The following is a 24,497-nucleotide window of genomic DNA, read 5'->3' on the forward strand; positions in this document are numbered from 1 at the left end:
CCAAGGTCTTTTCCCTGGGGTAGGGGAGTCCAAAACAAGAGGACATAGATTTAAGGTGAAAGGGGAAAGATTTAAAAGGGGCCTAAGAGGCAACGTTTTCACACAGACAGTGGTGCATATTTGGGAAGAGCTGCCAAAGGAAGTGGTGGAGGCTAGTATAATTACAACATTTAAAAGGCACCTGGATGGGTATATGAATAGGAAGGGTTTGGAGGGATATGGACTGGGTGCTGGCAGGTGGGATTAGATTAAATTAGGGTATCTGATCGGCATGGACGGGTTGGACCCAGGGGTCTGTTTCCGTGCTGTACATATCTATGACTCTAAATTAAACCATGACACTATTTTGAAGATCAATTATAGCACCATCAATCAATTTCTATCCCCTAAGCAACATTGCTAAAACAGTCGGGTCACCTAGTCACTATCACAATTCCTTTTTTGTGAACACATGTTGTGTGCAGACTGCTGGCCATGTTTCAGAAGGACTTCACTGAGGTTATAAAAGGTGATTAATAAATTCAGGTTCTTTTTCATTGTCTCTTAACTATTAGCTCAATCTAGATTAATAAAACCCAAAGTCTCTGTTCAAACACCTCAGCTGTGGCTCAGTGGGAGAAACTCTCAGAGTCAGAAGGTTACGGGTTCTAGCATTTCACCAGGATTTCAAGCAAAATGTTTTGAAGGTGTACAGTATTGCTGCAGATGCTATCTTTCAGATGCAAAATTAGATCATCTTCCCTCTGAAACAACGGTGACTCACTGAAAACTGCTACATTTGCTGTAAAACACTTTGGGATAGCTGAAAGCTGTGAAAGCTACAATATAAATGTAATTCTTTCCTTCCTTCCTTTGTTAGAAATTGGAATCCTCTTTAAAACTATGTGCTTTTCGTGTTCCACATTTAGTGCTTCCTGTGCAGCATGAGACCTTACTTAATTGTGTTATAGTAGTAACTGGTCTTCTCCTAGCCTAAACAAAAGATTTATCAGGCACCTCAGTACCCTATTACGAGTGAGTGTTTTTGAAAATAAGAATGTGTTGTTCTTAGAAGGAATGAAAACCCTAACCTAGAAATGAAGGTAGACAAAGGGACAACAATCATCCTGGCATTGTGAACAGCTCCTCTTGGTCACTGGTGAAAGCTTTCAGACAATTGACTGACAGAGCATAGGGGCTAACAGCCTGTAGAACTGGGGTAAATCAACAAATGCTCTGGAGCAGATGGCAATCCTCATCAGGCAGTCTTTAAAGGCATTCCTCAGAGTTGTGGCTTGTCTAGCTGCAAGATGGACCATAAAAAAGAACTGAAGGAAGACCCAGGGAAGAGTTCGCTAATACCTTGACTAGATCACAGGATGCTGTCCCCACAATCTCAACAAGACTACATGCTCCGCACCAACGGCTTATCTCCCCTCTGGCATCAGTGAACTATTTCCAATTATCATGGTGGCATACTTTCTCTATTAAACAAAGAATCATATCTAAACTTCTGCTTTCTAAACACAATTGAACAGGTTGATCAGAAAATATCTATCAGAAAATTGCTGCAGATCATTAACTCCCTATAATAAGACAACTGTGAAGCCCTCACAAAATTAACATCCTTCTTCCCACATAGCTGTAACACTCCTAAATTGAATTAAACTGAACCCATACTATTAAGCTTCCTCGTATTTATAATGGTTGCTGGTTTTATTCAGATAAGCTATGAGAGTGATTGGAATGGGAGTTCAAATACTAGTAGAGTTGAACAGTGGAGGCACATTATCAAGAACAGTACTATCGAACAAAAGGACTTTTTGCTTTGCATTTATCCTGTGCTATATCTGAGTAAAACCTCTCAAGGTCAACAACTACAAAAAATGAAAACATGTTCCATTTTGCAGCATTAAAATCCTCTAAGTCAATGACAGCAGAAAAACAAAACAACTGCAGCCATTGAGAAAATGTCTCCCAGTGGCCACCGCTAACAAACTCATGTTTGCAGCAATGCAAGAGGGTAAAAACTGTAATTGCTGAAACTTGGGAAACGTTAACAGCTGATTTATCATGCAACCTAGAAGAGGTATATTAGGAACAAAAACTCACAAGGAACTTTGCACCTGAATGTGTAAAGCTGAAAGGTGTTCTCAGCTAGCAAACCCCACCTCACAGACTAGCAAATAAACGTGAAAAAGGCCTCACAAGGCCCACATCTAAAACCCACCACTATCATGTTTTAGAAACATCCTACAGCACGTGAATTAAGGGCAAGAGTAGCCCACTCAGCCTCTAGAGAGTGCTCCAACATAAAATAAGAGAATGGGAGATAATGGCCAATCTGATTACTCCACATTCCCATTCTTATTTTAATTTTAATTCCCACCTGATACACTGCAAGGCCTGTAGTAAATAAAATCCAACCTTAACTGACTCTTGACAACAGATGCTCTTTCACTGAAGTAGTCATTCATACCATACAGTCCACAACTGTCCTTCTTTCAGGAAGTACCAACTCACCTACTGCAGGCACAAAGAACAACCTGTATTTCTACATCATCTTTCAACTCTAAGTTATTAATAAGTTCAATTCATCATATCAATTGGATGACACTTTGATCTTTTACTATAAATTCTGTGCCTTATTATCCCGCCCCCACCAGCTACCTGACAAAGGAGCAGCACTCCGAGATCTTGTCCTTTCAAATTAACCCGTTGGACTATAACCTGGCATTGCATGATTTTTAACTAAGTAATCAAGACAGAGCCTTAGTCTAATGCCTTGGTTGGAAGACAGTACTCTGACAGTGAAACACTCCTCTAGTACTGCACTGGGAGTGTGTTCGCCTGGATTATGTGTTCAAGTCTCTACAGGGGGATGAGAACCCATAATCTTCTGGCTCAAAGTTGAAAGTGCTTTCCGCTGACTCTCATGTTTCCTCATAAACTGGTAAGAGAGACCAGTGGCACACAGAATCCTGTCAAACCCATTCACTTTAAATGGCTTGATGTTCAGTCAACACAGGGCAGCTCAGCTCACTTGAGAAGCTAATGATAAAATGATCCCGGAGGAACCTCAGATAGGAAATACTCTTTCAAGTGGGAGAGAAATCTGAAGTAAGGCACTGGAAGTATCAAAACGACGTATTAAAATTGCTGTCTTTCAAAAAAGTCATAGCTGAGCTACCAATTTAAATATTAGTGGTCCTTCAGATTTTCTGTCCAAAACCATAAAGACTCAATCTTCTTTGTTAACAGACAAATCTCTCACGCTGGCAAGGTGGCTCAGTGGTTAGCACGGCTGCCTCACAGCATCAGGGACCCAGGTTCAATTCCAGCCTCTGGCGACTGTCTGCACATCCTCCCAGTGGGTTTCCTCTGGGTGCTCTGGTCCCACAGTCACAAAGCTGTGCAGGCCAGGTGAACTGGTCATGCTAAATTGTCCATAGTGTTCAGGGATGTGTAGGCTGGGTACATTAGTCAGAGAAAACGTAGATTAATAGGGTAGGGGAATGAGTCTGAGTGGGATTCTTTTCAGATGGTCGGTGTGGACTTGTTGGGTCCTAAGGGCTGTTTCCACACTGTAGGGATTCCATGATATTCATCTATCAGTGGATCCTCATGAGGCTGTGTTTGCAACCGGACTCAGCTTGAAGTTTGGGTTATTATTTTCGATGAATAGGCTGATTAGAAAGTATTACAAAGCAGACCTGAGGGCTGTGTGGCACAGAAGCAATGTCCCTACTTCTGAGGCAGGAGATCCAGGTTGAAGTCCTATCTACTTTACAGCTGTGTAATAAAATTGCTGAATAGGTTGATTAGAAAATAAAGCAGACCCAGTTGTACAAAATATCCAAGTGAAGCAGACCAAGAGAGGCACTTAGGGTATGTTGATAATGTCTCTACCCCTGGACTAGGAGGTCAAGGATGCAAAACAATCTGTCCCAGGCTGGGGCTGTCCTTTGTAAGCCAAACGTTTATCTTCCAAATATAGTCAGCAGCTGATGACAAAGAGCCCTCATGATCCAGTGCCCTCCAACCTTCAGAGTTCTTTCAATCCTGGCCTCTTGCACCTTCTCGATTTCCTTCATGGCTGCCACGACAATGGCAATCATATCTTAAGCTGTCTAGCACTGAAACTCTGGATTTCTCTCCTTTACCCTCTCCACCTCCTGACAGACGTTTCTTAAACCTATCATTCAAACATTTGGTCATCTCTTCTAATATTTCCTCATGAGGTCCAGTATCCAAGTTCATCTAATAATGCTCCTGTAAAGCACATTGGAACGTCTGATTGTGTGGCATCAGAAGTAGTTGTAGGTTCAGCAAAGCTACAGGAGGTGAATCCTGGAATGAAGGAGACATCCTACGAGGAGAGGTTCAGAAACTCTCTGGAGTTTCATGAAGTCAGAGGTGATCTGAGTGAGACGTAGAAGATGCCGAGCTGATTTAACAGAAAGAGATGTGGAGGGGGACGCTTTCCATCATGGGAGAATCTGGGCAGTTTCAAAACAAGGGCCGATAATTCTGATGGAAAGGAGAAGGAATTTCTTCTTTCGGAAGGTCATTAGTGTTTGGAATTCCCTTCCCAAGAAAGTGGTGGAGGTCGAGTCTGTGAATACACTCAGGGCTAAGTTAAACAGATTTTTGATTAACACAGGAGTCAAGGGTTATGGTGGGACAGGAGGAAAATGGAATTAAGGCCACAATCCAATCAGCAACTAACTTATTGATTAGCAAAGCCTAAAGGAATAAATGGCTGACCCCTGCTTTCATTTCTTCTATTTTTAAAGGCATTATATTGCTCTTGTTGGATTCTCTGGCAAGGTTACAAACGCTTTGGAAAATACAAGCAAGCAAGCTGGACTTGCAAGGCTCAGTTCTGTTGCTCCAAAGGGATTCAGATAGCTACAACTTGTATAACTTCCAATTTGCTCTGCAAGACTGGCACAAGCTCGCAACAATCAATCAAGATCCACCAATCGTCAGATGTGAACTTGTGATCACACCATTCAAAGCTTGGCAAGATTACAGCTCTCAAAGGTTTGCATCGTTCCTCATGCAAGCTGGCATTCTTCTGCCTTAAGGATGTATTAATAGATACAAACTTCTGTAAACAGAATGTGTGATTGTACAAGTGACATAGTCAGTGTGAACAAAACAAATCTTCAATTGCCCCCTCTTCTTTCTCAGTAGGTAACCCACAGAGAATAGCTTTTCAGCCCCTTTCAAGCTGACAAGTAAACAGTGTGCCCAGCCATGCTGAGAAAGAAAGGCACTATTCCTGGCAGCCAGCGCATACAGCTGCAAAGCTAACTGCTGGAAGTCAAGGCCTTGAGCACTAGCAGCATTTGCCAGGAAAGGAATCAACCCACCTTTGAGAGACACACTTACACATTCTGCTGCAAAAGAAATGGTTTCTTCATGCCAAGCTGCACGGCAGACCTGAGTAACAAACAGCATGGCTGTCTCTTTAAAAGTGGCAATGTCTCAGAAAAAGCATATGAACTGCAAACGTGCAAAGCAAAAATGAAGACATTATGTTTTCTGAATTCTAGTGGTGGTACACGAAGTTGCTGAAAACCTCTGATAATGTCCCCTACAGGAGGTTGCTTAGTAAAATTAACGCGCATGGGACAGGAGTAATGATACAGGCATGGATTAAGAATTGGTTAACAGACAGAAAACAGAGGGTGGGAACAAACACATCTGTCTCATGTTGGCAAGCTATTACTAGTGTGATACCACAACGATCAGTACTTGTGCCCCAGCTGTTCAATAAGATATTTCAATGATTTGGACTATATTATGTTTCCAAGTTTGGAATGATGATATAAAACTGTACTGCTGTCAGAAAGATACAAAGTGGATTCAAGATGATTTGGACTGACCTAGCTAGTGGGCAAGAACGCGGCAGATGGAATATGAATATGGAAAATGTGAGGTTGTTTATTTTGGTTGGAGGAACACATGTGCAGAGTACTTCTTAAATGGTACAAGGTTGGAATGATAAAGGGAATTAGGTGTCCCTATTGTTAAGTCATTGAAGACTAATATACAGAGTTGCTCCTTCTGTTATTTGTTGATATTATAGTTGGACTAAGTTAAGTTTAAAATTAAAAACGGCAGGAGATCTCAGACCCATGTTACGCTCCTCTTGCTCAATGTGGGAGCTCAGGGATGCGGCTGATGTCCCTGACTCCTTCACGTCGATTCTCCTGCTTCTTGGATGCTACCTGACCTGCTGCGCTTTTCCAGCAACACATTTTCTGCTCTGATCTCCAGCATCTGCAGTCCTCACTTTCTCCTGGAAGGCAGCAGTAGCCAAGTTCAAGGCACCATGGCTGGCTCTGCTGTTCAGAAGGGCAGGAAAAAGTGTGGAAAGGCTATAGTCATATGGGATTCAATTGTAAGGGGATTAGACAGACAGTTCTGTGGTCGAAAATGAGACTCCTGAATGATATGTTGCCTCCCGGGTGTATGGGTCAGGAACGTCTCAGATCGGTTGCAGAGCATTCCGAAGGGGAAGGGTGAACAGCCAGCTGTCATGGTGCATATTGGCACCAATGATATAGGTAAGAAACAGGATGAGGTCTTACAAGCAGAATTTAGGGATTTAGGAGCCAGGTTAAAAGGTAGGACCGTTACCAGTGCCACATGCGAGTCAGAGTAGAAACGAAAGAATAGGCAGGATGAATGAGTGGCTTGAGAGATGGTGCAGGGAGATCTTTGGGACATTGAGACCGGTTTTGGGCGAAGTGGTACTAATACAAATTGGTCGGTCGACACCTGGGCTGGATTGGAACCAGTGTCCTCGGAGGGTGCTTTTGCTAACGCAATTGGGGAGGGTTTAAACTAAAGTAACAGGGTGATGGGAACCAAATGAGGAGGTTAGTGGACAGTAAGGAGGTAGTAACTAAAGCCTGTAAGGAACTAGATAATGAAGTCAGCGTGACTAAGGGGAAGAGTAAGCAGGAAACAGATGATGAGCACAAAAGGACAGGTGGTCTGAGGTGCATTTGTTTTAATGCGAGACGTGTAGTCGGTAAGGCAGATGAACTTGGGGCTTGGATTAGTACCTGGGAGTATGATGTTATTGCTATTACTGAGACTTGTTTGAGGGAAGGGTATGATTGGTGACTAAATATCCCAGGATATAGATGCTTCAGGCGGGATAGAGAGGGAGGTAAAAGAGGTGGAGGAGTTGTATTACTGGTCAGAGAGGATATCACAGCTGTGCTGAAAGAGGACACTATGGAGGACTCGAGCAGTGAGGCAATTTGGGCAGAGCTCAGAAATAGGAAGGGTGAATGTTGGGGCTGTACTACAGACCTCCCAACAGCAAGCATGAGATAGAGGTACAAATCTGTAAGCCGATTGTGGAAAGACGTAGGAGCAACAGGATGGCGGTGATGAGAGACTTTAATTTTCCCAATTTTGACTGGGATTTACTTAGTGTTAGAGGTTTAGATGAAGCAGAGTCTGTAAGGAGCATCCAGGAGGGTTTTATAGAGTAGCATGTAAATAGTCAGACTCAGGAAGAGGGCATACTGGACCTGGTGATGGGGAATGATCCCGGCCAGGTGGATGAAGTTTCAGTAGGAGATTACTTTGGGAATAGTGATCACAAATCCATAAGTTTTAAAATACTCATGCACAATGACAAGAATGGTCCTAAAGGATGAGTGCTAAACTGGGGGAAGGCCAACTATAGCAAAACTCAGCAAGAGCTGGGGAATGTGGAATGGCAGCTGTGTGAAGGTAAGTCCACATGTGACAGGTGGGAGGCTTTTAAAGATAGGTTGATTAAAGTGCAGGACAGACATGTCCCTGTGAAAATGAGAGATAGAAATGGCAAGATTAGGGAACCATGGATGACAGGTGAAATTGTGACACTAGCTAAGAGGAAAAAGGAAGCGTACACAAGATTGAGGCAACTGAAAACAGATGAAGCTTTGGGAGAATGTCTGGAAAGTAGGACCAATCTGAAACGAGGAATTAAGAGGGTTAATAGGGGCCGTGAAATATCTTTAGCAAATAGGGTTAAGGAAAATCCCAAAGCCGTTTATTTATATATAAGGAGCAAGAGGGTAACTAGAGAAAGGGTTGGCCCACTCGAGGATAAAGGAGAGAAGTTAATGCGTGGAGTCAGAAAGTAGGTGAGATTCTTAATGAGAACTTTGCGTTTGTTTTCACTGAGGAGAGGGACGTGACAGATGTTTAGGTTAGGGATAGATGTTTGCTCTAGGTCAAGTCGGCATAAGGAGGGATGAAATGTTGGGCGTTCTAAAAGGCGGACTAGTCCACAGGTACAGATGAGATCAAATAGAACACAGAAGATAGACATTACAGCACAGTACAGGCCCTTTGGCCCTCAATGTTGCACTGACCTGTGAAACCAATCTGAAGCCTATCTAACCTACACAATCCATTTTTGTCCATATGACTAATAGAACATAGACATCTTGCTAGTACCTGGTATACCTGGGATCCACCCCAGGTTACTGAGGGAAGCGAGAAAGGAAATAGCTGGGGACTTAACAGATATCTTTGCAGCATCCTTGAACACAGGTGAGGTCTTGGAGACAGGAAAATTGCTTATGTTGACCCTTGTTTAAGAAGGGTACCAGGGATAACCCAGGTAATTATAGACCAGTGAGCCTGACATCAGTGGTAGGGAAGCTGCTGGAGAAGATACTGAGGGACAGGATCTATTCCCATTTGGAAGAAAATGGGCTTATCGGTGATAGGCATCATGGTGTTGTGCAGGGAAGGTCATGTGTTATCAACTTAATACAAATCATTGAGGAAGTGACAAAGTTGATTGATGAGGGAAGGGCTGTAGATGTCATGTATATGGACTTCAGTAAGGTATTTGATAAGGTTCCCCATGGTAGGCTGATGGAGGAAGTGAAGTTGCATGGGGTCTAGGGTATACTAGCTAGATGGACAAAGAACTGGCTGGGCAGCAGGAAACAGAGTAATAGTGGAAGGAAGTTTCTCAAAATGGAGAATTGTGACCAGTGGAAGTTCCACAGGGATCCATGTTAGGACCACTGTTGGTTGTAATATACATAAATGATCTGGAGGAAGGTATAGTTGGTCTGATTAGCAGGTTTGCAGATGACACTAAGATTTGCAGAATAGCAGATAGTGAAGGGGACTATCAAAGAATACAGCAGAATATAGATAGATTGGAGAGTTGGACAGAGAAATGGCAAATGAAATCCAGACAAATGCAAAGTGATGCATCTTGGAAGATCTAATTCAAGAGTGAACTACATGGTAAATGGAAAAGCCCTGGGGAAAAATGATGTACAGAGAGATCTGAGTGTTCAGGTCCATTGTTCCCTGAAGGTGGCAATGCAGGTCAATAGAATGGTCAGTAAGGCACATTGGACAGGGTATTGAGTAGAAGAGAGGCACGTCACATTACAGTTGTATAGGACTTTGGTTCAGTCACATTTGGAATACTGTGTACAGTTCTGGTCGCCACACTACCAAAAGGATGTGGATGCTTTGGAGAGGGTGCAGAGGAGGTTCACCAGGGTGGTGCCTGGTGTGGAGGGCGCTAGCTATGAAAGAAGGTTGAGTAGATTAGGATTATTTTCATTAGAAAGATAGAGGTTGAGGTCTACAAACTCATGTGAGGTGTGGATAGCAAGAAGCTTTTTCCCAGAGTCGGGGACTCAATTATTAGGGGTCATGAGTTCAAGGTAAGAGGGGAAAAGTTTAAGGGAGATATGGGTGGAAAGCTCTTGACGCAGTGGCTACCTGGAACACATTGCTAATGGAGGTGGTAGAGGCGGGCTCAATAGTGCCATTTGAGATGTATCTAGACAGATACATGAAAGGAGCAGAGGGATACAGATCCTTAAAATAGGCGGCAGATTTAGGTAGAGGATCTGGATCGGCACAGGCTTGGAGGGCTGAAAAGCCTGTTCGTGAGCTGTAACTTTCTTTGTTCTTTGCATCAGTTCTGAAGGACCTTCCATCAGAAAGTGTCTCCAAAAAAATCCATGGGAGGGAAATGTCTATACTTTACTTTGATTAGTGTTGAAAATACAGTTTCTAACCCCAAGCAAAAGATCTTGGCCTATACGTATTATATAAATAGTGGCTGCATTAAGAGGTGTATTATGAACCGAAGCAATATCCCACATGTAGTTTTTCCTCTTGTAATTTGAGAATGATGAGTTATAACATAAATTTCAAATACTTGCTCGTGTTGGTAAATTGTAATGAAGTAGTAAAAAATTTACAAATGGATATGGTGAATGGGCCAAAATTTGCCAGATGGAAGTTTAATGTAGCTAAGTGTGAGATTATCCATTTTGGTTAGAAGAATAAAAGCACAACTTATGATCTAAATGAAGAGAAACTTCAAAATGCTTCATGCAGATGTTTCCTCAACATCCCTTCTATGAGATCTAGAGCAACAGGTCATAGTTTTATGCTAAAGATGAGAAATGACTTCTCCCAAAAGTTTATGAATCTGTGCAATTCCCAGAGCGTGGTAAATACCAGGACACTGAATAAATTTGAGGAGGACATTAGTCATTGGTTGAAGGATTATGGGGAGCAGACAACAAAGTGGATTTGAGGCTCAGATCAGCCATGATCATATGAAATGGCTCGAGGGCCTAACTTGCCTACTCCTACTCCTACTCCTACTCCTATTTCTTACGTTGGTGTTAATTGTGTATGACCAATCCCAAATACCATCAACAGTGCCACAAGTTCTTTATACCCACAGAATGGCATTCCAACTGGAACTCTATCAACAAACACATCGAGTTAGACCACATCTACCACCCCCTGAGAAAAGGAACAGAAAGTGACTTCACCACAGGAAATGACATCACTAACCCAAAGAAACCCAAACATATAAATAGAAAGCAGGAATTTTCAGCAGTGCTGCACCTGAGGACCACTGAAGATGTCATCTAGTAGGGTAACTAGACGTCTGGAAATGAACCTTCCAGCTCAGCAAGCAAACCTACATCCAAAATTTCTAATTCATCTCCTCTAACTGCAGCTATACATCATTGCACCATTATTCATTGCTAGATTGATGTTTGAATAATTTCCCCAGCAATCACATTTGGAGACCTCACTGCTGCACATGACTGGGGTCAACACTGATCACTTAATGTGTATGTAACTAGTCTCCAGTCACTGCATGTTGTTGAAGGTATCATCTGGCATTAACCAGGGAAAGCTTGCAGTGTTTGTGTTTATCACATCTTTATAAAAGAATTTTAAAACTAGATTTTGCAAATGGCCTCTGTTTACTGGAATATAAATTGCTCATTTTGAATGCTGTCCTAAGTCCCAGTCCCTCCCAAGAGTCATCCATATAGTCAATAGTGATTCTGCACAATTATGTTGCCCCAGCACTGCATCGGATGACAGATTACACAGTCTTGACTAACAGCTCAAAATGCTCTCGCGAGGCATAAGCCTCAATAACTGTATTACTGGTCCACATGGAGAAAGTTAAAAAATTTCACATACTCACTGCATTCTTAATACCATCAATAAACATTCTGCAGACTTAATTCTAGTCCTGCATTCTCCAAAATATTCCTGTTGCACAGAATCAGATTACCCCACGCTCAGGCTCTCAGAGCAGTAGGAATTCACCAGCAGCGTATGAGATATGGAAGTGATATTGTCTGCTACAGTTAACACAATTATGTACTTTGCGTACTCTTTGCAGACCCAGCCTGTTCATATAAGCAAACTAGGCATTTGCCTGGGGCAATACGTTTTAACAGATGCCAAATTCACCATTTCGAATGCCAAGTTAATAAAGATTAAATTTTATTCTGGACTTCTCATTTTTCTTTTATATTGGATATTGGAGGTCAGTCCTTTCTCTATGATAGTACCTGAGAACAGCAATCACCATAATACAAACTACATTGCTAAGACAGAGAAGGCTGGATTTGAAAAATGAATGAGGGGGGAATGTTGGCGAGAGATCAGAAAAATAGCAGATGAGGAGCATGGCAAACGCAAAGAGGTGACAAGAATACACTTATGAGTTGACTTTGCACTCCTGTGTGCCTCTGAAACAATGAGGGAGCCACATTAGAATTAGCTTTATTGTCATATGTATTCAAATGAGTGCAGTGAAAAGCTTACAACTCATCATCGACAGCACCATCTTAGCTACAAATGTACCTAGTACAAACTCTTAAGGACAAATTCTTGGGGAAAATAATTTAGAAAAATTTTAAAAATAGTCCAGCATTACAGATCATAGGAATAAATTAGAAAAATAAAAAAAAATTCAGAATAACAGACTTTCCAACCCAGTCCATGCCAGCACCTAGCCTCTAGTCCATGCAGGGCTTTACCTGGAGGTTGGAAGTCCACACTGAGGCTGTGGGTTAGCCAGAAAGATCTAAAGAGGGGGCTAAGAAGAGCCAGGATGGGACATGAGAAGTTGTTGGCGGACAGGATCAAGGAAAACGCTAAGGCCTTATATAGGTATATCAGGAATAAAAGAATGAGTAGAGTAAGATTAGGGCCAATCAAAGATAGTAGTGCGAAGTTGTGTGTGGAATCTGAGGACATAGGGGAAGCACTTAACAAATACTTTTCATCAGTATTCACATTGGAAAAGAGCAATGTTAGTGAGAATACGGATCTACAGGCTACTAGATTAGATGGGATTTTGGTTGACCGAGGAGGCTTTAGCAATTTTGGATGATCTGAAAATAGGTAAGATCCTGGGCCAGATGACATTTATCCTCGGATTTTCTAGGAAGCCAGGGAGAAGATGGCAGAGCCTTTGGCTTTGAGCTTTATGTCATCATTGTTGACAGGAGTAGTGCCAGAAGACTGGAGGATAGCAAATGTTGTTCCCTTGTTTAAGAAAGGGGAGACGGGACAACCCTAGTAATTATAGGCCACTGAGCCTTACTTTGGTTGTGGCTAAGATGTTGGAAAAGGTTATGAGAGATAAGATTTATAATCATCTGGAAAGGAATAATTTGAAAGGGGATAGTCAACACAGTTTTGTGAAGGGTAGGTCGTGCCTCACTAATCTTACTGAGTTCTTCAAGAAGGTGATCAAACAGGTAGATGAAAGTAAAGCAGTTGACGTGCTGTATATGGATTTCAGTAAGGTGTTTGATAAGGTTCCACACAGTAGGCTATTGCTCAAAATATGGAGTTTCGGGATTGAAGGTGATTTCGCATTTGGATCAGAAATTGGGTAGCTGAAAGAAGACAGAGGGTGATGGTTAATGGGAAATGTTCATCCTGGAGCTCTGTTACCAGTGGTGTGCCACAAGGAGCTGTTTTGGGGCCACATCTGTTTGTCATTTTCATAAATGATCTGGACATGGGTGTAGTAGGATGGGTTAGTAAATTTGCGGATGACACTAAGGTGGACAGAGATATGAATAGTGCCAAAGTATGTTGTGGATTACATATAGAGAAGATGCAGAGCTGAGCTGAGAAGTGGGAAATGGAGTTTCATGCAGGAAAGTGCGAGGTAGTTCACTTCGGAAGAAGTAACAGGAATGCAGAGTACTGGGCTAACGGTAAAATTCTTGGCAAGGTAGATGAACAGAGATATCTCAGTATTCAGGTGCACAAATCCCTGAAAGTTGCGATCCAAGTTGATAGGGTTGTTAAAAGGGCAGATGGTGCGTTGGCATTTATTGGTCTGGGATTGAGTTTGGAGCCACGAGGTCATGCTTCAGCTGTACAAGACACTGTTAAGGCCACACTTGGAGTATTGCGTACAGTTCTGGTCACCGCATTATAGGAAGTATGTGGAAGCTTTGGAAAGGGTTCAGAGGAGAGTTACTAGGATGTTGCCTGGTTTTGGAGGTCGGTCTGATGAGGGAACTGTTTTTATTGGACAAAAGAAGGTGAAGAGGTGACTTAAATTGAGACGTATAAGATAATCAGATGATTAGATAGGGTGGACAGTGAGAAATGTTTTCCTCGGATGGTGAAGGCTAACATGAGGGGACATAGCTTTAAATTGAGGGGTGATACAGATATCGGGGTAGTTTCTTTACTCAGATAGTAGTAGAGGCGTGGAACGTCCTGCCTGCAACTGTAGTAGATTCGGCGGCGTTAAGGGCATTTAAATGGGCATTGGACATACATATGGATAATAATGGAAAGGTGTAGGTTAGATAGGCATCAGATTAATTTCACAGGTTGGTGCAACATCAAGGGCCAAATTGTCTGTATTGCGCTGTAATGTTCTAAGTTCTATTTTCACAAATAAACACAATGGAACGGGGATGAAACTTCAGACCAATCAAAGATCTTGAACTCAGAAAATAGCTTAAAACGACTTTGGCCCAATGTGCCCTCTGAGACAGGTTTTGGCTTGGTGAAGCTAGCTGTCTCCAGAAATGATTCCAAATCTGCTGCGCAATCCTCAGAGTTCCCCGAATCAGCCGGGACTGTCCACGAACCTCCCGACGTTACAGAATATTCAATCTAGCTTTAGTTATCTAAAAGCACAAAGAAAAGGCTGAAGTTCCCATGTTGCCTATGTTCAACATATTACTCAGCCTAATGACTAATCGGTATGCCATTTGGATGGTCTACTTTTAACCGCAATGGCATCAGAGAGCATGGCACATCTGGTCTTTGAGGCACATTCAGAAGTCACCTTGTGCATGTAAGTCAAAAATACAACTTGAACATTAATGACCAATTATGATATTGACTTGATTGACTGTGGAACGCTGGTCAAGACATCAGAACTCTTTGTCCCTTTTGAATAATGAGATGATATCCTAAATACTGACCTGAAGGGGTAAACTGAGTGGAATTTGAAGGGCAGCAACTTTACTAAGGCAGCTTCCTCTTGTTCTTAGTGATATGTTAAATGGTGACTTCCTGATTCAAAAGCAAGAGTCTTACCAATGAGCTAAGCTGACACCTCAGATGAATGGTATTGGAAGGATGGACTGGGGAGGTGGAATAAAAAGGTCAATGAAGGACTCAAATTGAAATCTGAATTGACAGAATTAGGTCAGCTTTCAAAGACATTCTTTCTTATTAACAAAATCAGCAATAATTTACAATAAGTCTAGATGCACTCCAGTAAGTATTAAAATAGAGCCAGCACATATAAGTATACTTGCTCAGTAATGCAAAAATCTCCACATTTTGAACATCCGCTGCTTCCTTTTTTGCTGAACTTTCATTCCAATCCCATCACTGAAAAGAATTTTCTGTTATTGTTCAGAAACTAATTCCCCAGAATGTTTGATCTGAGTCATATTAAATGGGGAAAGTAATGGCCAAGCAGTATAATTGTTAGATGCTTAATTCTGAAATTCAAGTATTGTTCTGGGAACCCAAGTTATACCTGGAATTAAGAGTTCAATATTGCGTGCAATTATACATGTAGTTTTTCAAATCACTGGCTTTCATTCACAGAAAGGCCAAAATCCACTTCAAAATAGAATTATAATTAGACTATTGTAAACAAAGAAGAGTCTTATCCTTAATAATCTCAGGCCATCAACGTTAAGCTCATTACTTATTCTCCAATTTTAAATAAAGCCTGTTTGAGCAGTGCAACTGAAAGAAGAGTCTAGATTCCTCCTTTGACGAATGTCTCAAAGTAGTGATAGCCTTTTAAAAAGATACCAGATTCAGCATTGTAGGCCAGGAAATTGTCGGTGCTGCTACTGGACAAAAGCCAGTTGGTAGTGCAATCTGACTACCCCCAACACAACCCTTGAAACAAAGCACTTTCAAGATGGCAAATCTGACAAAATGCAAGAGCAAACCAAAAACCATTGCCAAACCCAGGTCAAAATGGGTTCCACACTGTAAGTAATCTAATCTAATTGCATCTGATCAAAATGTTCTCATTTCAAGAGTCTCCCAAGTTAGACTGCCTGTTGCTCTACATCTGTATAAATTCCAGTTCAAGGTATCCCCAAATTAATGGAATAGAATACAATATTCCTGCACAACCCATGTACCTTCCTGAATTTCTCCATCTGCTTGTATGTGTCAGGATCCAATTCCTGAGAGACATCCTTCATCCAGAGTAGAGCCCCCCTGTACTCTGTTCGAGACTGTTCCATCCGGTTCACTGTGAGGAGAGTATCAGTGACTGCTCGTCGCCGGAATGTTTCCACTTCCTGCTCCAGTCGTACTAGAGGGGCGCGCAGTGCTAACCTGGAATGGGCAAAGGCAGAAAGCTGACAGATTGCACAACATCAGACATGTTTAGAATATCAGTATTCAGGGAATGACAGAGGGGATCATAGGAAAAACCAACATACTGTTGCTTTATCTGATATTCGTAGTACCCAGCATTGAGATCTTCAACCACTAGTACTTCAGTCTAGCTCCAGGCATTACATGTGTCTGGGTCTGGCTGCTCCTCGGTGCATACTACAGGCATTTAAAGTGTTATATATTTCACTAAATCCTTAAGAAACAATGCTCAATGCAACACTTGCCGTTCTGCATTGACATCCCTTTTTATCAAACATGCAACCAATTTCAGGTTAAATTTATCCTCCCTGCAAATCAGCACATCTGAATGACTCCCAGAACCCCACTGCAGAAACAGGTTTCTCAAATGATTTTGGTCTGAAATGTTTACACAACGGTGGGTTCCTCTGATTCAGTATCATCTGGGAATCTTTCCATAGCGTGTACAATAATTGCACTAGAAATAGTCACCCCCTACCCACTAAAACATAATGGGGAGCTTGAAGCTCAAGTCTTCAACTTAACAACATTGCATATTCAATTTGTTCACAAATACAAATTGCATGCACCATTATCATCAGAGCTAAAATTACATAAAATGAACATATATCCACTAATTATTTTATTTCTCAACCAGCAGCATACACGTGGAAATCAGGTGAAACAACAAGGGTGAGCCTGAGGCCTAGTGAGTAAGTGTACCTTTGCTTTGCAGAACCACACAGGGCCTTACTGGTGGCATTCATCATCCTTCCAGCTGGGGTTTTATCTTGTTCACTTTGTGCCTTCAGAAACATGCCCAGCTCATTCTCCTCCTGGGATAGAGCTGCAATGGACAAGTTAAACAGCCATTACCATTAAAAACACAAAAGAATCGTCGGGATAAATGGTCAGAGAGTTGTCCTTACAGAAAATAAATTCTAACTTAGACAGAAAGAGGTGGAGAAGCTCAATAGCAACTATGGGCTGAGAATCAGAGTTAATGTTTCGAGGTCAGTCACATCTTACTGCAGATATCCAGAAGCTGCAGTATTTCACTTTTATTCTAATTTAGACTTTGCATTTATGAGGCTCCTTAAACACAGCAAAGGAGTTTCAAAGGGTTTTAAGAAAAAAAGGGCACCAAAGATGACATTACTGGGTTTATGACCAAAAGCATTGTTAAACAGAGTATTAAGGAGGATCTTAAAAGAGGTGTTTTTTTTCCCCTCAGTATTTGATGCCTATCCCTATTTGCCCTTGAACAAAGTGGCTTACTCTGCCATTTCAGATAGTTGACTAGAGTAGTCATATTACCATTATGCTAGGTTTGGGGGCATTCAACAAGACAATTTAATTTGATAAACAAAAATACTGCAGATGCTGGAAATCTGAAACAAACTCTGGACAGGTTGGACCAAAGTGTCTGTTTCCATGCTGTACATCTCTATGACTCTATAATTCTGCTTCAACCATTCTCACAGGCAACGAGTTCCAGGTTCCCACCACCCTCTGAGTGAAAAGGCTTTTCCTCACACCTCCCTCACCTTCCGCCCCTTGCCTTAAATCTAGGCACCAGGTCATTGATCCCTGCATCAAGGGGAAAAGCTTCCTCCTGTCCACGCTATCATAATTTTAGATATCTCAATTGGGACTCTTCTCAATCTCCTCTAACAGCCCCAGTCTGTTCAATCTCTCCTTGTAAATGAAACTCTCCAGCCAGACAACATCCAAGAAAACAAAAACAGAAATTGCTGGGAACACTCAGCAAGTCAGGAAACATCTGTGGAGTGAAAACAGAGTTAATGTATTGAGTCCACTGACTCTTCATCACTGGGCTCTAAACATTAACATTGATTTCTCTCCATGACGCCTGACCTGCTGAGGTTTCCCAGCAATTTCTGTTTTTGCTTTTGATTTCTAGCACCTGCAGTTCCTTGGCTTTATTCTGTTAACATCCCACAAAATCTCCTCTGTGTCCCCTCCAATGCTATCACATCCCTCCTACAAGTCCTTCCAGGACTGCACACAATACTTTAGCTGTGGCCTCACCAATGTTTAACTCTTAAACTCCATGCCTCGGTTAATAAACGCAATATCCCACGTGCAGTATTAGCCAATTTACCCATCAGTCCTGATACCTTAAGGGATCAGGATACATGCACCCCAAGGTCCCTCTGATCCTCAGCGCTTCCCAGGGTCCATCATGTATTCCCTTGCATCGACTATCCTAACCAAGTACACCACTTCACAATTATCCAACTTGAATTCCATTTTGCCACACATCAGTTCAGCTGATCCGCCCATCTAAATATTCTACACTATTCACCATCTCACCAATTTTTATAACACCTGCAATTCTCCTACATTCAATGTAGGATATCTTAAATGCCCTCTGGGCTATAAATGCTACTCTAGCCAACAACATCTACACTGAATGTGAATGAGTAAAACGTTGAAGCTCTTGAGAGGTGAGCGTTCACTTCACATGTGATCCAGCCAGAGTTGACAAAACCCCTCCTGAATCAGGCTTGGACAAGTTTAACCCAATTTATTGTGGCGATGGATAGAAATATAATTTGCACATAGCATCAATCCTCCTCAGGTAGCTTGGTGTGGGAGATAGAAACACAAGGCACGGAAACTTACTTTTGGAGTAAGTTACGCAGTTGTAGCAGAGGAGAGAGACCTTTCACTCTCTGACTTACCAACCTGCTCCTGACCCAACAGTGTATGCCACAAGTAATGAGTGCCTGAAATAGAAACTACTCAGTTCTTCCTATTACCAGTGTGAATCTTACCAGTTGGAGACAATAGTTTCAAAACTATTAAAATTAATTTTTCAATTGTATTTGAAAAGTGAGAATGTTAGCAGTAGAGACTGGAACACTGGGTTTCATTCACGCTCGGTCAGAGCCAACCACTTCCAGATCAGGTACAGCATGGTTTGAGATACAGACTAAAATTCGCCATGGCTCTAGCCCAAGTGGACATATTTCCACATCTTACAGCAGTGGCCCTATGGCCTTCCCGAGACTGACTGCCAATTCAATGCTGACCATTTCCAAATCAAAGACAATTTTGTTCAATTGGTGCCGGGATTCAGTCTGCAGAAATCCATTTCATGTCTTCTAGGCAGCTCAGTGGTGTCATTGAATAACTACCAATTCAGAGACCCAACTCATCCAGTTCACAAATGGCCTTCAGGGAGGGAAATTCCCATCCATACCTGGTCTGTGCTGCATGTGACTCCAGATCCACAGCAATATGACTTCACTGTCCTCTGAAATGGTCCAGAGAACCAGATTGTACTAATCATATAAAAGGAAGAAACGGCTGAAACCAGAATAATCACCTAGCTTTGACTAGTCACGTCTACACTAAGTGGACTGCACAATTCAAGAACGCAGTTCATCACCACTTATCTACCTCATCTACCTCATCAAGAGCCACTAGGAATGGGCAATAAATGCTGGCCCAGAGATCAATGGCCACATCCCATAAGTGTATAAAAAAAGCAACAGCAGATGTTTTAAATCCCCTCAAGCTAATTTAGAATATTATAAGATCCACGATTTGAAGATGCCAGTGTTGGACTGGGGTGTACAAAGTTAAAAATCACACAGTACCAGGTTATAGTCCGACAACCACCCGATGAAGGAGCAGCACTCCAAAAGCTAGTGCTTCCAATTAAACTTGTTGGACTATAAGCTGGTGCTGTGTGATTTTTAAATAAGATCCACTGAAGGGTTGCAGCACAGGAGGAGCCTTCAAACTGTCACATGTTCATCTGTTCACATGTCACAGCAACTCTCACGGTCCCAATCTCTTCGCCTTGCCCTCTGACCTTGCACTGAAACTTTTATGAAGAGGAAAGCAATATTTGTTTCCCTGCACTTGTCTTGCACATGGTGATTATGGTGTTATGAATTTGGTCATTGGTGCTGACAGATATAAATTCACCACAATTTCGGTCTCTCCATATAGCTCATCATATCCTGGTAGAAAATGTGCAAACAGCACCACCTACAGACACAAATTGCCTTGATGCTTCTAAAGCAGGACCAGGCCCAGAAGCCTAGGTTTTAGATATAATTAGATGTGCTTGCATCAAAAATAAAGTTGGAATCAATGAGTTCAGGTTGTTATCATCAGCGATCACTCACTAATGAATAGGACATTGCGTGTCACTGGTCATGGTTTCTGTGGGCCCTTGCATGGCTAATCCATCTTTTAGTTAGGGTGTAGCATATGCTACAGCATAGGCAATGAAGCAAACACAGTATTCTGCTTCCTGACACAAACATACAAACTCGCAGCAGAAGTAGGCCACTCCACCTCTCAAACCTGCTCCATCATTCAATATGATCACGGCTATCTGCCTATTGTCTCAACTCCACATTCCCATTTCATTCCTACCCTCCCCTCTACCCACCCTCTCCCAATGATCTGTGAACACCCCCTCCTCCCACCCCACCCCCTCCGGCTAGTCAAGAATCCATCTCCTCTGCTTTAAAAATATTCAATGACATCACCTCTACTGCTTGCCTGAGAAGACACTCAGCCCTGAAAACAGAAATGTTTCTAATTTCCATGACATCGCTGTATGGCCATGGGGAGTTTGGCAAAACATTATGGCTGAACATGTCACATTTTTATACAATGTCCACTTGAAGCAGATTTGTCTTTTTAGGCTTGGGCTATCTGGAGACTCAGCAACTTGTGCTGAATGACACAAGAGTACAGTGCCGGTGGCAACAATTTGAGTAGAGGTGATCCACTAAACTGGGATTTTTCCAAGAGTGTACTAATTTGGAAATGTCAATATATCTTGTGACAATTGAACTCAGACACTTCATCTTGCTGGCATTGCATCAACAAATATAGCATTTGAAATCTCTTAAAATATTGCTACTTTTTTCTGCTGTGATGACAGGGGATCAACAATTTTGATTAAAAATGAACTAAATCTCATCATGATAAACTATGCATTCTGTGCTTTAAAATATTAAGCCTTCCTCTGCTACTATACCAGCTCAAGAAAGGAGAAGTATTTGGCTGCACACATAATGCTCTTTCTGAGTTGCATCCTGTATCAATATAAAGTGGCAGATGAGGCTAGGTTGCTTCTCGATGACGTAAGAGATCGGATAGAGCTCTTGACTTTCAGCTTACACCAACAGACACACGTGGAAAAGTCGTAAGTGGACGGAAATGTACTCTATTTGAAAGATGGCTCTGGCATCTTCCTGGTCTATGATAGACATGCTTACCTTCCTTCTACCCTTCTCCATGCACGTCCTTAGGGCAAGTCTGAAATTTAATCAACCCACTTTGCAGCTGAAGATGAAAGAAAAAGGCGCAGCAGGTCAGGGATCAACCAAGGTGCGCGAGAGTCAACATTTCAGGACTGTAGAAGGGTCCTGCCCGAAATGCCAACTCTCTTGCTCCTCAGATGCTGCCTGACCTACTGCGCCTTTTCCAGCGGCACGCTTTATCAACTCGGATTTCTCCAGGATCTGCAGTCCCCATTGCCTCCTAACTGAAGATGAATTCAGTAGGTGAAGTGCAGATGAAAAGAAAGTATTCAAAGCTTGTTCATTTTAAAATGATCTTAGACCAGTTGGTAAGAAGCCCTGCAGACTATCACTCTGAATGTGATCAGGCCAGATGATGAGTGCGTGGATTTGCTAATTCCGATGGTATCCAATAATGGAAGACTTTCTGCCTTCTAAGTGAATCTTTGAAATTCTCTGTCCCAGAGGCTCAATCATTGAGCAAGTTCAAAACAGATTGATACATTTCTAGTTCCAAATGAAATCAAGAATTGTGAGGATACCATGGGATTATGGCATTGAAGTAGATGGTCAGTCACATTCAAAATGGCACAGCAAGTTCATTGGACCGAATGGCCTATTCCTGCTCCGATGTTCATGCACCTATTTTCAACCATAGTTGTTCTGAGTGGAGCCAATTAGCTGACGACTCCACAGATGAGCAGTTCATGCAGTAGGTTTTGTCAACACTACCAGAAGGACGTATTTGAGTACTTACTGTTGAGTCTTTGCTGATACTTTTCAATCACCTTCAGAAGATCCATGCATGATGTCTGTACTATTCGGAAAATCTGAAAAAGGTGATATGAGAATTTTGTAAGACATCAATGCAAACCCCCACAGGTAGATAGCAGAGTGAACAAGGTATTTAGTATGCTTTCCTTTATTGGTCAGAGTACTGAGTACAGGAGTTGGAAGGTCATGTTGTGGCTGTACAGGACATTGGTTCGGCCACTTTTGGAATATTGCATGCAATTCTGGTCTCCCTGCTACAGAGGGGATGTTGTGAAAGTTCAAAGGGTTCAGAAAAGATTTACAAGGGTTGGAGGATTTGAGCTAGAGGGAGAGGTTGAATAGGCTAGGGCTGTTTTCCCTGGAGCATCGGAGGCTGAGGGATGACCTTACAGAGGTTTATAAAATCATGAGGGGCATGGATAGGATAAATAGACAAGATCATTTCCCTGGGGTAGGGGAGTCCAGAACGAGAGGGCTTAGGTTAAGGGTGAGAGGGGAAAGATATAAAAGAGACCGAAGAGTCAACATTTTAATGCAGAGGGTGGTGCGTGTATGGAATGAGCTGCCAAAGGAAGTGTTAGAGGCTTGTACAATTACAACACTTAAAAGGCACCTAAAAGACTGGAGGTTGGCTAACGTGGTGCCACTATTTAAGAAAGATGGTAAGGACAAGCCAGGGAACTATAGACCAGTGAGCCTGACCTTGATGGTGGGCAAGTTGTTGGAGGGAGTCTTGACAGACAGATGTACATGTATTTGGAAAGGCAAGGACTGATTTGGGATAGTCAGCATGGCTTTGTGCATGGGAAATCACGTCTCACAAACTTGATTGAGATTTTTGAAGAAATAACAAAGAGGATTGATGAGGGCAGAGCGGTAGATGTGATCTATATGGACTTCAGTAAGGCGTTTGGCAAGTTTCCCCATGGGAGACCGGTTAGCAAGGTGGATCTCCTGGAATACAGGGAAAACTAGCCATTTGGATACAGAACTGGCTCAAAGGTAGAAGATAGAGGGTAGTGGTGGAGGGTTGTTTTTCAGACTGGAGGCCTGTGCCCAGTGGAGTGTCACAAGGATCGGTGCTGGGTCCACTACTTTTCGTCATTTATATAAATGATTTGGATGTGAGCATAAGAGATATAGTTAGTAAGTTTGCAGATGACACCAAAATTGGAGGTGTAGTGGACAGTGAAGGAGGTTACCTCGGATTACAATGAGATCTTGATCAGATGGGCCAATGGGTTGAATAGTGGCAGATGGAGTTTAATTCAGATAAATTTTGGGAAAGCAAATCTTAGCAGGGCTTATACACTTAATGGTAAGGTCCTGGGAGTGTTGCTGAACAAAGACACCTTGGAGTGCAGGGTTCTAGCTCCTTGAAAGTGGAGTCACAGATAGATAGGACAGTGAAGGCAGCATTTGGTATGCTTTCCTTTATTGGCCAGAGTATTGAGTACAGAAGTTGGGTGGTCATGTTGCGGCTGTACAGGGCATTGGTTAGGCCAAGTTTGGAATGCTGCATGCAATTCTGGTCTCCCTCCTACAGAGGGGATGTTGTGAAAGTTGAAAGGGTTCAGAAAAGATTGACAAGGATATTGCCAGGGTTGGAGGATTTGGTCTATAGGGAGAGGTTGAATAGGCTGGGACTGTTTTCCCTGGAGTGTCAGAGGCTGAGGGATGACCTTAGAGGTTTATAAAATCATGAGGGGCATGGATAGGGTAAATAGACAAGATCATTTCCCTGGGGTAGGGGAGTCCAGAACGAGAGTGCTTAGGTTAAGGGTGAGAGGGGAAACATATAAAAGAGACCGAAGAGTCAACATTTTGCTGCAGAGGGTGGTGCATGTGTGGAATGGGCCGCCAGAGGAAGTGGCGGAGGCTAGTACAATTGCAACATTTAAAAGGCAACTGGATGAGTCTGGAGGGATATGGGCCGGGTGCTGGCAGGTGGGACTAGATTGGGTTGGGATATCTGGTTGGTATGGATGAGTTGGAGCAAAGGGTCTGTTGTTTCCATGCTGTACATCTCTACAACTCTTTACAGGGATGTCCAGATAACCCTCACGATTCCAGCCCAGACTTACAAGTTAAAGACTTCTGCATTATCCAATGACAAGGCCAGAGGACAAAAAATTATACCAAACAATTTGAATCCTGTTTCAAGCAAGCGTGAGGCAGTAAATAGCCCACATGTCACCATAAGTTGTCAATCTCATTCAAAGGTTATCAAGACAGCTTGAG

General features: G+C 42.3%; 1 protein-coding gene across 2 annotated transcripts in view; it reads right to left on the reverse strand.

The window, feature by feature from the left end:
- Positions 1-24,497, reverse strand: part of LOC140481941 (islet cell autoantigen 1-like protein) — a 108,547-nt gene that overhangs the window by 48,790 nt on the left and 35,260 nt on the right. For both annotated transcript variants that reach the window (XM_072578678.1, XM_072578679.1), the window contains exons 4-6: positions 22,240-22,312; positions 16,909-17,032; positions 15,966-16,164 (exon numbers count right to left, since the gene is read on the reverse strand). In XM_072578678.1, the coding sequence (XP_072434779.1) occupies positions 15,966-16,164; positions 16,909-17,032; positions 22,240-22,312 (396 nt within the window). The remainder of the gene's footprint in view (positions 1-15,965; positions 16,165-16,908; positions 17,033-22,239; positions 22,313-24,497) is intronic.

This window comes from Chiloscyllium punctatum, chromosome 10 (genome assembly GCF_047496795.1).
Source record: "Chiloscyllium punctatum isolate Juve2018m chromosome 10, sChiPun1.3, whole genome shotgun sequence".
Classification (NCBI taxonomy): Eukaryota; Metazoa; Chordata; class Chondrichthyes; order Orectolobiformes; family Hemiscylliidae; genus Chiloscyllium; species Chiloscyllium punctatum.